A 14962-nucleotide genomic window follows, 5' to 3' on the forward strand; every position below is an offset into this window, starting at 1 on the left:
AAAATCTAAAGGCGTTAAATTCTGTCATACATGAATTTTGAAATATTCATGTAATCTAACAGCAGCTACTTAAACAGATCCCAAATTGTCATATTTCAGTATCAAGAAATAGGGCTACAAGAATCATTTCATTCCATCTGTACACCTACATGTAGAGGCCTATCATTTTACACTGAAAACATAAACCCTTTTTTGGTGGACCAGGAGCCTGCTGAAAATCATAGATTTCTTGATTTTGGTTCTCTTCATTCAAATTTCGTTCCAAACCTGCTTGCCTCAGCAAGAAGTTGGGAACTATTGACCTTTGACCTCATGACTTCTGATAATCATCGGAAGGACATCCAACTCCCTTCACAGGTATAGTCTATGTTTTCAGACATAAGATTAAAGTGGTTGCAGACGACCATAAGTGTTTGGAAGAGGAGATAGAGGGATGGGGGTAGAAAAGAGAACGGTGGGGAAGGAATGAGTTATACATCTAGAATCTATTGAAAGATAAGAAAAAACACGTTAACCACCTTATATTCAAAAGATGATTTTTTTTTCTGAAATGAAGAAAAATGAAAAAGCTTACTGAGTAGGCCTGGAGGGTCAATAACTTTCTAGGGGAACTTTCCCATCCCTATTACGATATTGATAACTACCATGTTAATAATTATCTCAACATCAATCAAACCAAGGCTTCCTTATATCACTGTCAAAGTAAAGTTGTGTAAGTTTAATTTGACAGGACCGATGTATATATATATTTTTTTTTTTATAAACATCAATTTTTTTTAATTAAGGCTACAGACCAGGAAATAAATAGAAATATTACAATAATTCAATATTTTCCATACCTCCAATATATACTAGTTCAAAGGATTGGTCTGGATGTTCAATGAGATTAAACAATCTATTTTTCACTCACACAATTATTATTCATAGGCAAACATGTATATTAAGGAATATGATTTTTTTTATGAAGGACATTCACATTATCATTTACAGTTGGAGTTTACATACTAGACCATTTGCATCTTATGCAATATAAATTTTTTTTTTAAATCCTCAACAAAATCTGTATGAGATAATGAGATAGAGGATGCTCAGGAAAGATATCAAATGATGGATGATCAGAATTTTATTAGCAAATTATACCATTCCATATGTCTGCCCACGAGGAAGAGAAGTAGACAGATTAAAGTATGGAAAACTACACGATGGTGAGAAAACAAAGGACCACCGCCCATCCCCTCTCCACCCTCCTCCCTCCCCCCCCCCCTCCTCCCCCAGAAAAAATTATGACAGGAATAAGACTTGATCTTGAAAATAAAGAAGTGATGATTCCATTGCTCTGTTTCTTTTTTAATTCCTTTGCAATAAAACAAAGGAAGCAAAAAAGAACTTTCAGCTTTAAAAGCTCTCCAATTTCCCATCATGACAATAGGCCTACATGGAAACTCATGTGTATGTCAGTACATTAAAATGTGTACATTTTTATTTGATTTCATTTTGATAAATCGTTTCCTTATGCATTCCATACTGATAAGATATCCGGTAACTCAAAACCACAGTCTTTCCGGACAATGAATTAGAAGGCAGTAAATGTACTTACGAATCTTCTGATCACTTTATATATAATTTCTAATGACATTATTCATGGAAGAACTGTCACAGCCATGACAAATCATTATCAACATCAAACAGATAAATGGTAAATACATGTATATAGAGATACGCCACGGAAGTAATATGTTGCTTTTTGCTTTAAAGGGGATGTTCACTCTGACAAAATGTTTATTATAAAAGTAGCAGAAAAAAATATATATATATTGCCGAAGGTTTGACAAAAATCCATCAAAAAATTAAAAAGTTATTAGAACTTTAACTATTTGATTTGTGACGTCACATGGGAGCAGCTTTACTACTGTACATTTTGTATGGTAAGACATCAATGAAATATAATATTTTCAGAATATTGAAAATTGTGTTTTCTGTAACTTCAGTACATATCAATAGACAAATTATTTCACATCCGTTCCTAAACAGAAAACAAAAATAAGTCATCAAGAACCATTGAAAAATTGAGATTTATACATAAATTTATTTTACATATCATATGAGGCAGCTGCTCGTTTATGACGTTACAAATCTAAAACTCCAAATTCTAATAACTTTTTTAATCTTTAATGGATTTTCCTCAAACCTACACCAATATTTCTTTTTTATATTTTCTGGTATTTTTACAACAATCTTTTCTTCAGGGTGAACTTCCCCTTTAAAAAACAAACCAAGAAAATAATGTAGATCTATTTTGCTTGGTTTTGTTTCGTACTAAGAGAGATTCACCACAGAATAAGATTTCTGTTTTTCTTTACTTTCTTTCTTTTCCTTATTTTAACTTTGTTTCTACTGTAAAATATAATAGGTTCTGTTCACATATCCCAAAGAGCTCTTTGAAAACATTTTGTAAACCAAATTTGAACCAAGTTCATAATGTGAGAACACGTTTGCATGGATTAAAGCAGACATGCGGTGCCGTAAAGAGACCAGACAATCAAAACTAAAAATGAGAACAGACGTCAATGTAATACATCACCAATCGAGAAGAGACAATACAGAAAGAGGAGATCAGCTGATGAACCTATTTCCATACCCATAATCCAACCCAATACCTCCTACAGATCCTATTAAGAATCTTTTCAGACGAGCATTTGTAGAGAAAATGTAAATAAGATTCTATTTTCCATGAAATACAATTCAAAAACACTATGAATATACATGCACATTATGATTGGGGCAGCAAATTTTCTTCAAAAATAAAATGAACAGGAAATACAAATCTCATACCTAAATCACCAACTTAGAAAGCTATGTATGCACAAAGACAAACAATTAAAGAGATCAACAATTTCATTCTTGAATTCAAGTATGAGTTTTTAAGATTTTATATTACATTTTAATTCCTAGATTAATTATTCATAATTACATCACTTGTTGCATAAAAACAAAGAATGAGGATTCGTTCTTGCAAAAGCGAAGGAAAAACTTGAAAAGAATTAATTAGACGGACAGGAGTACAACATATGCCTCTCCAGGAGGTGATGTCTGTATTTCTGAAGTCATTTTCCCCAAAACCCTCATGCTCAAATCCCCGGTATAAATTAATCTTCAAAAAGTGGCTGGAAAAGTGAAGGGGGCGTACTAACGTTATAAGAAATTACAAAAAGAATTCTTCAAGAAGAGGTCCTTTCCTCCTCCATTTTAATAATGGATTGCCATCATTCACTAACCCCTTACAGACCTACTTCTTGCTAAAGAACCCAGGCTGGATTTGCGGTTAGCTCTTCTATTGCTTCGTGATCTTTCTCTCGCAGTAAATTTCTCTTTCTAGGTAATGGGCACACAGATTAACAAAGCTGGCTAAGTGCCCACAGAAGCACAAAGCAATGAGTCAAATCTTTTCGGGTAACATTGGTTTGTTATGTGTCTTATAATAGCATGAACTCCTTTTCCTTCTTCGATAACATCTGAATCATCTTTATTATAGGTTTGCACCGACCATTCAAATACCATTCAACAAAAGGCAAACAAATAATGACAGCCACTGACTAGCACGAGTTGGAGGGGGGCATTTGGTTGAAAAATACCTTTGACCTAGATAAATCTTTGAAGTCTGAATGCTATTTTCCCCACTTTATCATTCCCTTAAATTTCTTTCTGACTCTTTATTACCTAGATTGTAATTTAATCCACTTTGTTTTATACAGCACATAATACACAGGGACGATGTCACAAAGCGCTTTACAGATTTGCATTACACATGAACTCTTCAAAATCTGGATTGCCAGGACATGCATTTCCTCCACTCCCAGTGTAGTCATCAAATAAAAGCTACCAAGCTAAACTGTTCGCTACCTTGACTTTCCTGTCCTACAAAATCAGCCATTTAATACCTGGGTTGAGGGCAGTAATAATATGCAAGGACCACAGTGGGTTTCAACATCCAGGGCCACAAGTAAAAAGCACCATACCATGACATAAAAGTTCAGGGTCTCTGGAATAAGACTAACAGCATGAAAGACACTGCATTATGTTGGATGGCATTCTGGCACGCAGGCTATGTACACATGAAAACATTCCAGCGTCCGAACTATTCTATACCTCCAAATCATGTCACAGTTGGTATGGGAGCTCACAGTACCATGCCATAATGCATTGAGACCTCTTTCTTACAGACTGTATTTTGGACTTCTCAATCAAAGTCTGTCTGTCTGTCTGTCTATCAGTCAGTATGTCAGTCAGTATGTCAATCAGTCTGTATATGAATGTATAGCTGTCAGTCTGTCTGTTTGTCTGTCTATCTATATCTATATCTGTCCATCTCTATATCAAAATTTATTAGACTGTAAAAGAAGATCTGGAAAGAACCAAAATTATCATATCTAACTTACTCTTCAAATGATGGCTAATTTTGAGCTGGAAGGTTCTGATCAATTTCCACTCAATGGCTTATTCATATGCCCCCCCCCCCCCATCACTAAAATGGTACTCTGCGCATCTTGGCCTCCCCCCTCCCCCCTTCAAAGGGTAAGACACCATAAGCTCCTGCAACATTTGCTCCGATCCTAATATCTCATCCACAAAATGTAAAGCCTACTGCTAATGATCAGAATCATGAGTTCAGCCGACAGACTACAGATCAACAATGAAAGTTGGAACCCAAAATCAGATGACCCATCAGCAAATGAATGATAACAGATGATTGAAAACAAAGAGTGAACAAAATTCAGAGTTTGACCATTACTGTATATTTGCTCGACCATCTACAGCAATTACTGAGCTGTAGAACCACTGACCTGTGAATAATACTAATGGTTGGAACAATGGGATGGTCAGTGACCAATGATGATGTAGCATTGTCAATCTCTTATTACCAACACTGATTGTTATGAAACCGCTCAAGTAAACTGCTATATTTTAGCTTGCATACTGAGGGGGAGGGGATGGGAGGTAGAAGTTACTAAAAGTGATACACAATGCTCTATGCAACAAAATCTGAGATTGAAAGCTTCAAACTTTGATTGAATCATCTTCAGAAGCAGTTCATCTTAAGAGACTAGCTGAGCAATTTACCACCAGTGAGTACAGACGTCATAGTATCAACTCGGCTAATTGCCCCCTCCCAGCCTTCTACCCTTTCTTCACCTTGTCTGAGTAGCCCCTCACCCCCCCCCTCCTCCTTTCCACTGTCAATGGAAAGACGTAGATAATTGCATCTCGGTTTGCTGTTGCTTTAAGGATAGGCTTTTAACTACCAAAGTGCTAGAAAGATTGTACACATAGCCCTATAGGATTTACTTATTATGTGGTGCCAATTAAAATTAAAGAATTAAAGACCATATTTTCCTTTTGCAATTAGTGTTGATATTTGTAGCTTCCTTTTACGGTACAACAGTTGCCTAATGAGGTCCCTACATGCATGTGATACTATCACTAGCAATTTTCAATTGGCCAAGTTTGCCAAATGAATTTGTCCATGCAATCTAACGATTGTCTTTGTAATACTAGCAATATTCACGAATGGTCCTTGTAAAAGAACGGTGCTTGGACTTCACGGACACAAACGTACACATCCTGTACAAACATAATCACGACTGCAATGGATTCCCGACCATGATGGTACGTGCCATCTTCAACTGGGTAACACAATTTCTATGCTGGATGCACCAAGGCCTTCAAGGTTACCCCCTTGGCTTTCCCCCAAAGTCTCACATCCAAGTTAATCCTAACATTTGACAACATATCAATAACACGAGACATGTCTCACGCTGTCTCTCTAACTATAACAATCTAAGCCCACACACAGAGCGCAGACGAAAGACAAGAGGCCTATTTTGATGAGTATACTAACATTATTTGCCCAGGATCATTGCCAGTTTTGTCTGATTATTTTTCAATTTTCCATGTGATAACATCTTGGTGAGCCTTATGGAATGTGATGGCAAGAAATGTATAGAAGAAGATTCTCTGAGGCTTTTTCAGAAACTTTCATGTTCATTGTGTGCTGTATAGATGAATAACCATTTTACACAATTGAAAATTTTAAACAGAGGATATTTCCATAACCTCAAGACCCTCTCTTTCCACTCTTCCCATCAATCTGTATCAAACCCACAGCAAACTTCAAATTTCTTTTCCTAGATATTTTTAAGACTATCAACCGAATACTAAATGTGAATTCATTGTTCTGCTAAACATGGCTTTGAAACCAGAAATAGATGATAGAATAGTGTTGACCCTGAAACACACTTCCTGACATATAGTAGGTCATATCATGAACTTTGGGATTACTGATTTGATTACACCGTGAAACCAATGATTTTGGTTGTAAACTTTCAGACATTTGGTCACCGCCTAAGCGACTCTGAGACTCTCTTCCTTTACTCCGCAAACAAAAACAAATACTACGATCGCCAATGGCGCAAAGTTCACATCAAAATCATCAGATTGGGGATCAAAAGCTGCAAGGATTGTGACCAGAGCCCCCTGCACCAAAGTCATCCAATTAGTAAATGATGGTCAAGAAATCTATGTTGATATGAACTGTCATCAAGTATACCGTAGGGCCACAAAATAGAATATTATCACCAACTCATCTTCAAGGAAAAGCGCTCTTACATCTCACATCCTCTAAACATCCAGTCAGTTTTCCTTTGACAGGGTATCTTCCTCCAACCAGGATAATTCTTCATCTACAGTGTGCTGGAATGGAAGGATTCTTCAAGTGCCCAGCAGTACCCACCTGAAACATACAGGGGTAGAGCTTTCTCTTTGGCTGCTCCACGTCTTTGGGATTCCTTACTTTTGTAATTGTAAGAACATTGAGACCTTCAAATCTGAACAAAAGACCTCTTTTTTCCAGCAACTGAATAATGTGATATAACATTGGGTGTGCTGGTGCCTGTTTGTTTTGTGCAAACTAGTGACAATGTACAAAATGCTGTTCATCATCATCATTCTTGGGACTTACCTGTAAATGGTTCCAGGACTACTGTTCTTGGCTTTGTCCAGGACTTTGAGTTCATAGCTGATGGCTGATGGATCAATCCCATGGTCTTCATAGAGGTCTTCATCCCCTTGTCCTGAATGATAAGGTTCTGGCATTGACCACCTGACCATTGCTGACCTAGCAGTGACCTGCTCCACCTCAGGAGTCTGGATACTGGACAGTAGATCCTTCAGCTTCTTCACTTGAGGATTTTCTGTAACGATGAAAATGAGATAGATCATGGAATTTCTTGACTTTAGGGCTTTCTGTTTTGATATATATACACATATAGGGTTGAATTTAAACACAACAAAAATCAAACACAAGTCCTGAATCAGAACTTTTGATTGGATGAAAATCAAGTTGCATTTGATTTTTTACTTGATTGAAGGTCTCTTTGCAATCAGCTTCTTCTTTAATGAAATGAGAAGTAACTTGATCAGATCCCCAATCTTTGAATCTTCATAATCAATAAGTAAAATTCTACTAAAGTGTAGATCGGTATGAGATGCATAAAATGTGGGATGATTTCACATTTCTCAGACAGTGATGTCCAGGCTAATTCAATCAAGAAATGTTTTGACCAAATCAAAGGCCAAAGATAAGAATGGGGGGTAACGGATCTGGATAGCGTTTCATCAACAATTTTGTCGGAAAAGTTGTCATATCTGACAATTTTCTTTGATTATGATTAGCTGTTAAGCATCGTTACCGTGGTAACTGTCTGATAAACGGACTTCTCGGATTAAACATCGACAAGTCCTTTCATGAAATGCTCCCCAGATCATGATTCTGACCAAGAAAGATGAGAGTGATAATGGTGAGAGAAATTCCATCCTTGAAATAAACAAAACTAATTGAAAGGTACATGAAAATTTGAATTTGGCTATTATCAATTTTTTCAAATACTACAACCAAGACCACATCATGGGTTACTTATTGCATCTCTCTTTTTCTTATAAATTAAGCAGTTAATTTCAAACTACAATGATTGTGACTTTAATTTTTTTTTTAAGAACAAGAAACTTTAAAAAATAAAGTCATCTAATAGCGAAAAGATTAATATAGCACATAATACACAGTTCATTAAAGGACTGTGTTACAACTAAGTACAACCAAAACCAATGTTTATAATTTTCCAAAGTTAATCATCAATACACATCCATCTGTAGGTATATGCAGTACAGGGATTACCCCTAGCCAAATTGTCAATTTGATAATTAGAATGGTATCCTAGATACATCATCAAGATACATAGATACATGGAACTTCAGTAACCAAGGTATTAGAAAATATAATCTAATCAACATGATTATTTGATGCTGATGAGGGGTTTGCCTTTTCACCTCATCTTAACTGAGAGAACCCTCATCACAATCACGCTAATGATACAGCATACAATTATAGTTAACTTTTGACAGTCAAGTTTATGTGAGTATAATGCATGCACATTCTAGTTCTTTGATGGTGAAACAACAGATAAGAGCTGGGGGAGATACAATTTTTATGATTAATCCAAACATTTGAATAGTCTTACATTATTTTCTCTTTTTTTCCTTTGGAAGGGGGACTCTGTCCGATTTCATTATGTGATTGTTACAACTAGAATTCATGTTTGAAATGGCGTCAAAAAACAGGCCCTAGGTTACACTTTAACTTGCCATACATATTATGCAAATATAACAGATTAGTGTGTTTTAGTATTTCAAATTTTCATCAAAAAGATCAACGCGTAACTCTAAATGACTAACCTAAGAATTATATGTCAAAGTTAATACTTTTTGTTAATCCATTTTTTTTTTGTATGAGTAAATCAAATCAATTTGCAAACTTTCAGGGGTCATGAGTATTTCCTTTCCAGCTTTTATTTTTTTGTCTCATCCTCAAATTTCCTGCAATTGAGTCCAGACAATTTCCTTATTTTCCTGGATGGTAAAATAATAAAAATCTTATTGAAGCTTTTAATATGGACTTGCACTTTATGTGGTTGTTTTGGTCTTTTGGTGCTTAATGCATGTTTGCATTTTTTCTCTTTCATATTTTTTTGTGGGGATAGCTTTTGGAGATCTGTTGGTTATTTATGTAATCATTAATACATGTCATTAAGTTTTTGTTGATATTGACTGCATTTTTATAATCTAGCATATGTATTTTATTTTTGGAGGTAAACTTCAAAATTGTGAAAACTAAAACAAAACTCTGAAGCCAATAACTTTATTTCCTGTAAATAATTGTGTAAAAATAAGTTGATGTTATTTTGTTTGTATCAGCGATTTTATTTTTCCTTTATTTATGTGGATATTGAATTTCAAAATTTTATACTTACATCAAACTCTGTAGCAGACAATTGATTCCTTGTAAATATTTGGTGTAATTATCAGTTGACGTTATTTTTGTATGTGGTATGAGTTGTTATTTTAAAAAAATCATTTATTCAGAGGTAAGACTTGAGATGTTTTAAAATTCATACAAAACTCTGAAGCCAACAGTTTATTGCTAAGCAATATTTGTTTAATCATTAGTTGATGCTATTTCTGTTAGAGAGTTGTTATTTCATTTTTCATTATCCATTTAAAGGTTAAATTTCTAAATATTGAAAACTAATTAATACAAATCTCTGTAGTCAACAATTTATTCCCTTTAAAAATTTGTGACCTGTAACAGTTTTCAATGCCTGAAAATAATTATTGAATGTTAATATAACTAGTTGTTCCATGTGTAATAACACAGATGACAGCCGTCCAGGCCAATGTCCATTCTATTACCTTATTAAAGCCCTTACAAGTTCAACATCACAGGAATTTTAATGACGGAAGTGGTCAGACCCCAAGGGTTTTCTGGTCAGACGTCAACAGCCTTTTCATAGGTCAGCATTTGATTTTTGAAGTAGACTGGGCCTTTATTATAATAAAGAACGATCTCTTTTAATATTTGATTTATTTACTTTTATTTACTTTACACTCTAAATTTGAAGGATTTAAAATAAATCCAGATCAGATTTGAATAGTGACCAGCTGAACATTGGATTCATTTTTAATTCTAAGAAGTGACTTTTAAATCTTAAGTTATTAAAATTCAAATCTTTTAGTTTGAACTTTAAATCCACAAGGATTAAATTTAAAACCATAAGGTCCAAAAATACTGTATCCAATATTTGCATGACTGGTCACTATTTGCAGCCGATCTTGATTTCATTTAAAATCCTTGAAATGTTATATTTACATGTAATACCCCCCCCCCTCCAATTTACATTGCTTGTACTATAAAATCTTACACTCAAAATCCTGAAGTATTCTCTCCATTAACCTTCCTCTTCCCCTTCCTCCATCTTTTCCCAGAATTCTCTCTCTTTCTCTTTCCCTTCCCTTTATTCTCCCTCCTTCCTTTCTTCTCTCTCCCTGGTATTTTCTTCCTCTTCTCTCAGTGTTTCTCTCCACTTTCTCTTTCTACCCCCCCCCCCTCCAAAAAAAATCTCCTTTTTCTCCCCTCTTCCTCAATTTCTTGCATCAGAATTCGTCAGATCCAACAGTCACCTGGGATTAAAATATTACAGCTGATATACCATTACCTTAGTTTCAAAAAAATATATATATATTTAAAGCAACATGAGGCATGTCATTACACCTCAACAAAATTACATCGCGACAACTGTAATGTCACAATGGAAAACATTGTATATGTATTCAAAACATATAGGAGTTGTCTACAATCGTCAAAGTAAAGGTGAACATTAAAAAGGTCAATTCCACCTGAGTGTGAATTACACCTTAAGCTCAAAGCCATCAGTCCCAAAATAACTCTTTTCATCATTGAAAATATTTACATTTACAATCGGCCTGAGGGATAAACATATCTTTTACACAATAGGTAGAACCACAGTCAAGCCAAAGCAAATGGAACTCGAACATGGCAATGGGGACAATTATACTTGTTTGTCTGAAAGGAGAATATTCCCATTAGCATCGATCTAAGAATTAAAATAAGACAGTGCGCTCACTGGCTGAAAACTGATCAGAATAATATCTCTGTAGCTTTGAGATTTGGTCATTAAAATCACAGAATTGCTTTACTTCAGCAAATTAATCCGAGGAGTGCTCAGAGAGGAATGTGATTCTTGCACGTAAGTTCTGTGAATCCCTCTAGGAATAACTCCTATGCCATTTTAAGTGGATCTGAGGATTATATATCACTGCCGTGATGTCATTACATCAGTATACCCAGAGCAATATCAGGCATACCTAAGGAAAGTAATCTTATCAATTGCAAAGAAACAGCCAAAGAAATAAATGAAGGAGACAAATGATTTCTCCTTCATCACAGCTAAAATTACCCATAAAATTATGAATCTATTTGCATACAGACCAGGAGCATGTAATTGTTTTGTGTAACCAAGCAAAAAAAATCCATGTGATAACTTTATTATTTTACATCCGTTTTTTATGAAAATTTCCAAGCTTTTACTTTCATTTCTCTGTTTTAATTAAAATCAACTTTTTGTTGGGGTACGCTTGCCCTTTAAAATCACAAATTAGTGCAAATGCGTAAATGTCTATGTACATTATGAAGACGGCGATGGCAAAATGGTTTAACTCCGATCCATCTTGCTGTAGTAACCGGAATATTAATAGCCAAAGAGCGGAACATTTGTGGGTGTACGGGGATGATAATCACCTTGCTCTGTTACTGCTATCCGATTTTACTTCTCTTTTGACTTTGCCGTCAGCCATTTCATTTTTAGCCTCATTAACTTCCAGAAGTGACAGCTTGATTGGGATACAGGTGCCCTTCCCAAATAGCTAAACTGTTCATTAATATTCCATATATCGGTCAGTAATGACTATTCAATCTATTTGTACCACATGGGGCTCAAGAACTCCTATACCCTTTTATTTCAAGAGTTTGTCCAATGCATGCGCTCCGAGATGATGAAAATAACTATTACAACTCGTGCACAATGGTAGATTGTAGGAAACCCAACTTCATTTTAAAAAAGACAACCAAACTTGGTTGTGCAGTGGTGAAGCATCAGCCTCATAAACGGAAGGTCATAGGTTCAAACCCCACCCAAGTCATACCAAATACTTTTAAACAATGGATCCTACTGCATTCTTGCTTGGCACTCAGCATTTCAAATGGAGAAGTAATCACAACATGTTTGTGAGAGCTTGATCAAGCAGGGCTTACATGTAGGTATAGCAGTTATTGGCTACCCTTGGTAAATAGAAATGCCACAACATTACAAATAATTATACTCTGGGTGTGTTCAATGTCGATTTTCAAATTTAAACAACATGAATATGATTGAAAACTTAATTACAAAACACAGAACACAAACACGATCAGCGGTGCACCGTTCAGTGTTGAAAATATAAAGCTGATTATTTTCAATAAATTTCTCACTCTAGTTTATAGCGCAGCTTTATTGCGCAGTTTGACCCAACACAGGAAAGGTCAATTCTGGCACCAGCTTGTGTAGGCTTCCACTGCGAGAGTAATTTTAAAGACATTTCAAAACTCAATTGTGTCAATGTCGCATTCGCGTTGCTGACGGTTATAATCAAGTTTACAAAACCATCTTTTTCGACGTTTAATTTTTTCTCCGAATCATGATTCGAAAGACGTTTACTTTTACGACCAGGAATGGAGGACACTGAACACACCCTTTGTTTCTCATCATATCTGCGTTTTGTTATGTTTTCAATACTAGTTCATGTTGCCATTTAAATTTTGAAACTGACATTGAACACTAAGAACCCTAAGAATGAACTGTACCTCACCTTCAATTAAAATACTCTTAATCATAATTAGCCGGCATATATATATTTGTGAAGCCGTACAAATGCCTCCACTGACATCACAACACAATTATAATCACCCTGATTAAAGATAAGTTGAGATTCTCTTTAAAAAGCCTACTTGTTTTATATATAGATAAACATTGTATTCCGAATAATCAACACATCCCTGAGAATAGAAGTATTGTAATGTAGAAGTATTGTAATGCTGTAGAAGTATTGTAATGCAGTATAAGTTGCAATCTAAAACTTAGTTAAAACGAACATGTTAAAAAAGAAAGTTATAACCTAAACATATTGTGTCTTTTGCTGAATCCTGCCCCCCCCCCAAAAAAAAAAGGCTGGATAACACAAATTTTAGCAATCAATCAAACAACTTATTTCCCTGAAAAGGTTCCACAATCATTGATGTTTATGGGCCCAGTTTCATGACACATCCATAAAATCCAGAGGATGTATTAATCATCTTTTTGTGATCAAGATTTAAACAAGCCACTGTAATTACGTAAGAGTTTGACTGAAGGAGAATGAGTACATACAAGAGAACCTTGGCAGAAAGATTCTTGATTGAGAATTGAAAATTAAAGGGAAAATACCCCCAACAAGAGTTGATTTAAATAAAAAGAGTAAAATATAATTAGCGCATTTCTATCACTACATACTATTACCCCGACTTAAAGGTAAATGCCAGTTGTGGTAACGATATCAAAATGAGTTCGTACAGAATCCAATGAAATGACCACCAAAGTGTCTGTTTGTATAAATAAAAACTATGTGCCAAAGGATTCTGGAAGAAATTGTGTAATTGCTGAGAAAGTAGCAAATAAGCACAGGATTCGGGTCAAGCGTCGGGCCGACATTCAAAGCAATAATAATACACTGTCCCACGTGCACTCATCTGTGTTGGTGATCTTCAGTGTGAACATTTTCCAGCTTAGATTTATAAAGATTTCACAAAGTTCAGTTTATGTAACTGTACCAGATCTAGATCCTCGATGATATACTGACAATTAAGCCTGGTTTTACAGACTTTCTCATGAAATCAGTGTTTACTGCAACTACTGGCATTTCTCTTTAAGCATGGCTACTCTAATCAGGTGCTCAAGTATTCAAGGAATTCCAATCAGGCATCCATCTACTATCCCTGGGTGGAGAGTACCATATGAAGACAAACGCATTGCCAAAGGACACAAGTGCCATAGTGGTGGGATTCGAAAACCGACCTTGTAGTTGGAAGTCCGGAGACGTATCCATTGTGCCACAACACACAAGTTTAAGACACAGACTAGTCAAAGCAATGGGAGTTGAGAGTTGGTTCAGTTGTATTTTCAACATATCGGGTGGGGTTTGAGACACAGACTAGTCAAAGCAAGGGGAGTTGAGAGTTGGGTCAATTGTATTTTTAACATATCAGGTGGGGTTTAAGACACAGACTAGTCAAAGCAATGGGAGTTGAGAGTTGGGTCAATTGTATTTTCAACATATCAGGTGGGGTTTGAGATTCAGACTAGTCAAAGCAAGGGGAGTTGAGAGTTGGGTCAGTTGTATTTTCAACATATCGGGTGGGGTTTAAGACACAGACTAGTCAAAGCAAGGGGAGTTGAGAGTTGGGTCAATCGTATTTTCAACATATCGAGTGGGGTTTGAGACACAGACTAGTCAAAGCAAGGGGAGTTGAGAGTTGGGTCAGTTGTATTTTCGGTCACTCTGACTCAGTACCAAGCTTCCTCATCAGGGGAGGAGGGAGACGGCCCTTGGCTCCTCTTTCTCAGACCCTCTTCACAGACCATAAATAGTTTGTAGACACAGAAGCATTCAGCAACTACACGCACTATACCTATATTAAATGGTCTGAATTTTTTAAAGCTACTAGGGCTGAATAGGTCTGCAAACAGTTCCATCTTCAAACTGAATACGACAAATCAAGTTGGTACTCATGCTAGACTTCTGTGAAGACCAATTGGTTGATTACATGCTAGTAATAGGGTCTGCGCACTACAGACAAAATAGTAGCTAGGTTCACATACCACTGATTTCCTCCAAATTCAAATCTGTAAAATTATAGGTCTTGAGACGAATATTTAAGAGTCAACTCACTTGTTTGGAGCAATGATACCAAAGCATCCCTTGTAGT

At 35.7% G+C, this 14962-nt stretch overlaps 1 protein-coding gene across 1 annotated transcript in view; it reads right to left on the reverse strand.

The window, feature by feature from the left end:
- The window catches only part of LOC129279510 (fibronectin type-III domain-containing protein 3A-like), a 51416-nt gene extending 41055 nt beyond the window's left edge, over positions 1–10361 (reverse strand). The window contains exons 1-2 of the mRNA XM_054915618.2: positions 10340–10361; positions 7016–7247 (exon numbers count right to left, since the gene is read on the reverse strand). Of these exons, the coding sequence (XP_054771593.2) occupies positions 7016–7247; positions 10340–10361 (254 nt within the window). The remainder of the gene's footprint in view (positions 1–7015; positions 7248–10339) is intronic.
- Between the last annotated feature and the right edge of the window lie 4601 nt (positions 10362–14962).

The sequence above is a fragment of the Lytechinus pictus genome, chromosome 16 (assembly GCF_037042905.1).
Source record: "Lytechinus pictus isolate F3 Inbred chromosome 16, Lp3.0, whole genome shotgun sequence".
Lineage (NCBI taxonomy): Eukaryota > Metazoa > Echinodermata > Echinoidea > Temnopleuroida > Toxopneustidae > Lytechinus > Lytechinus pictus.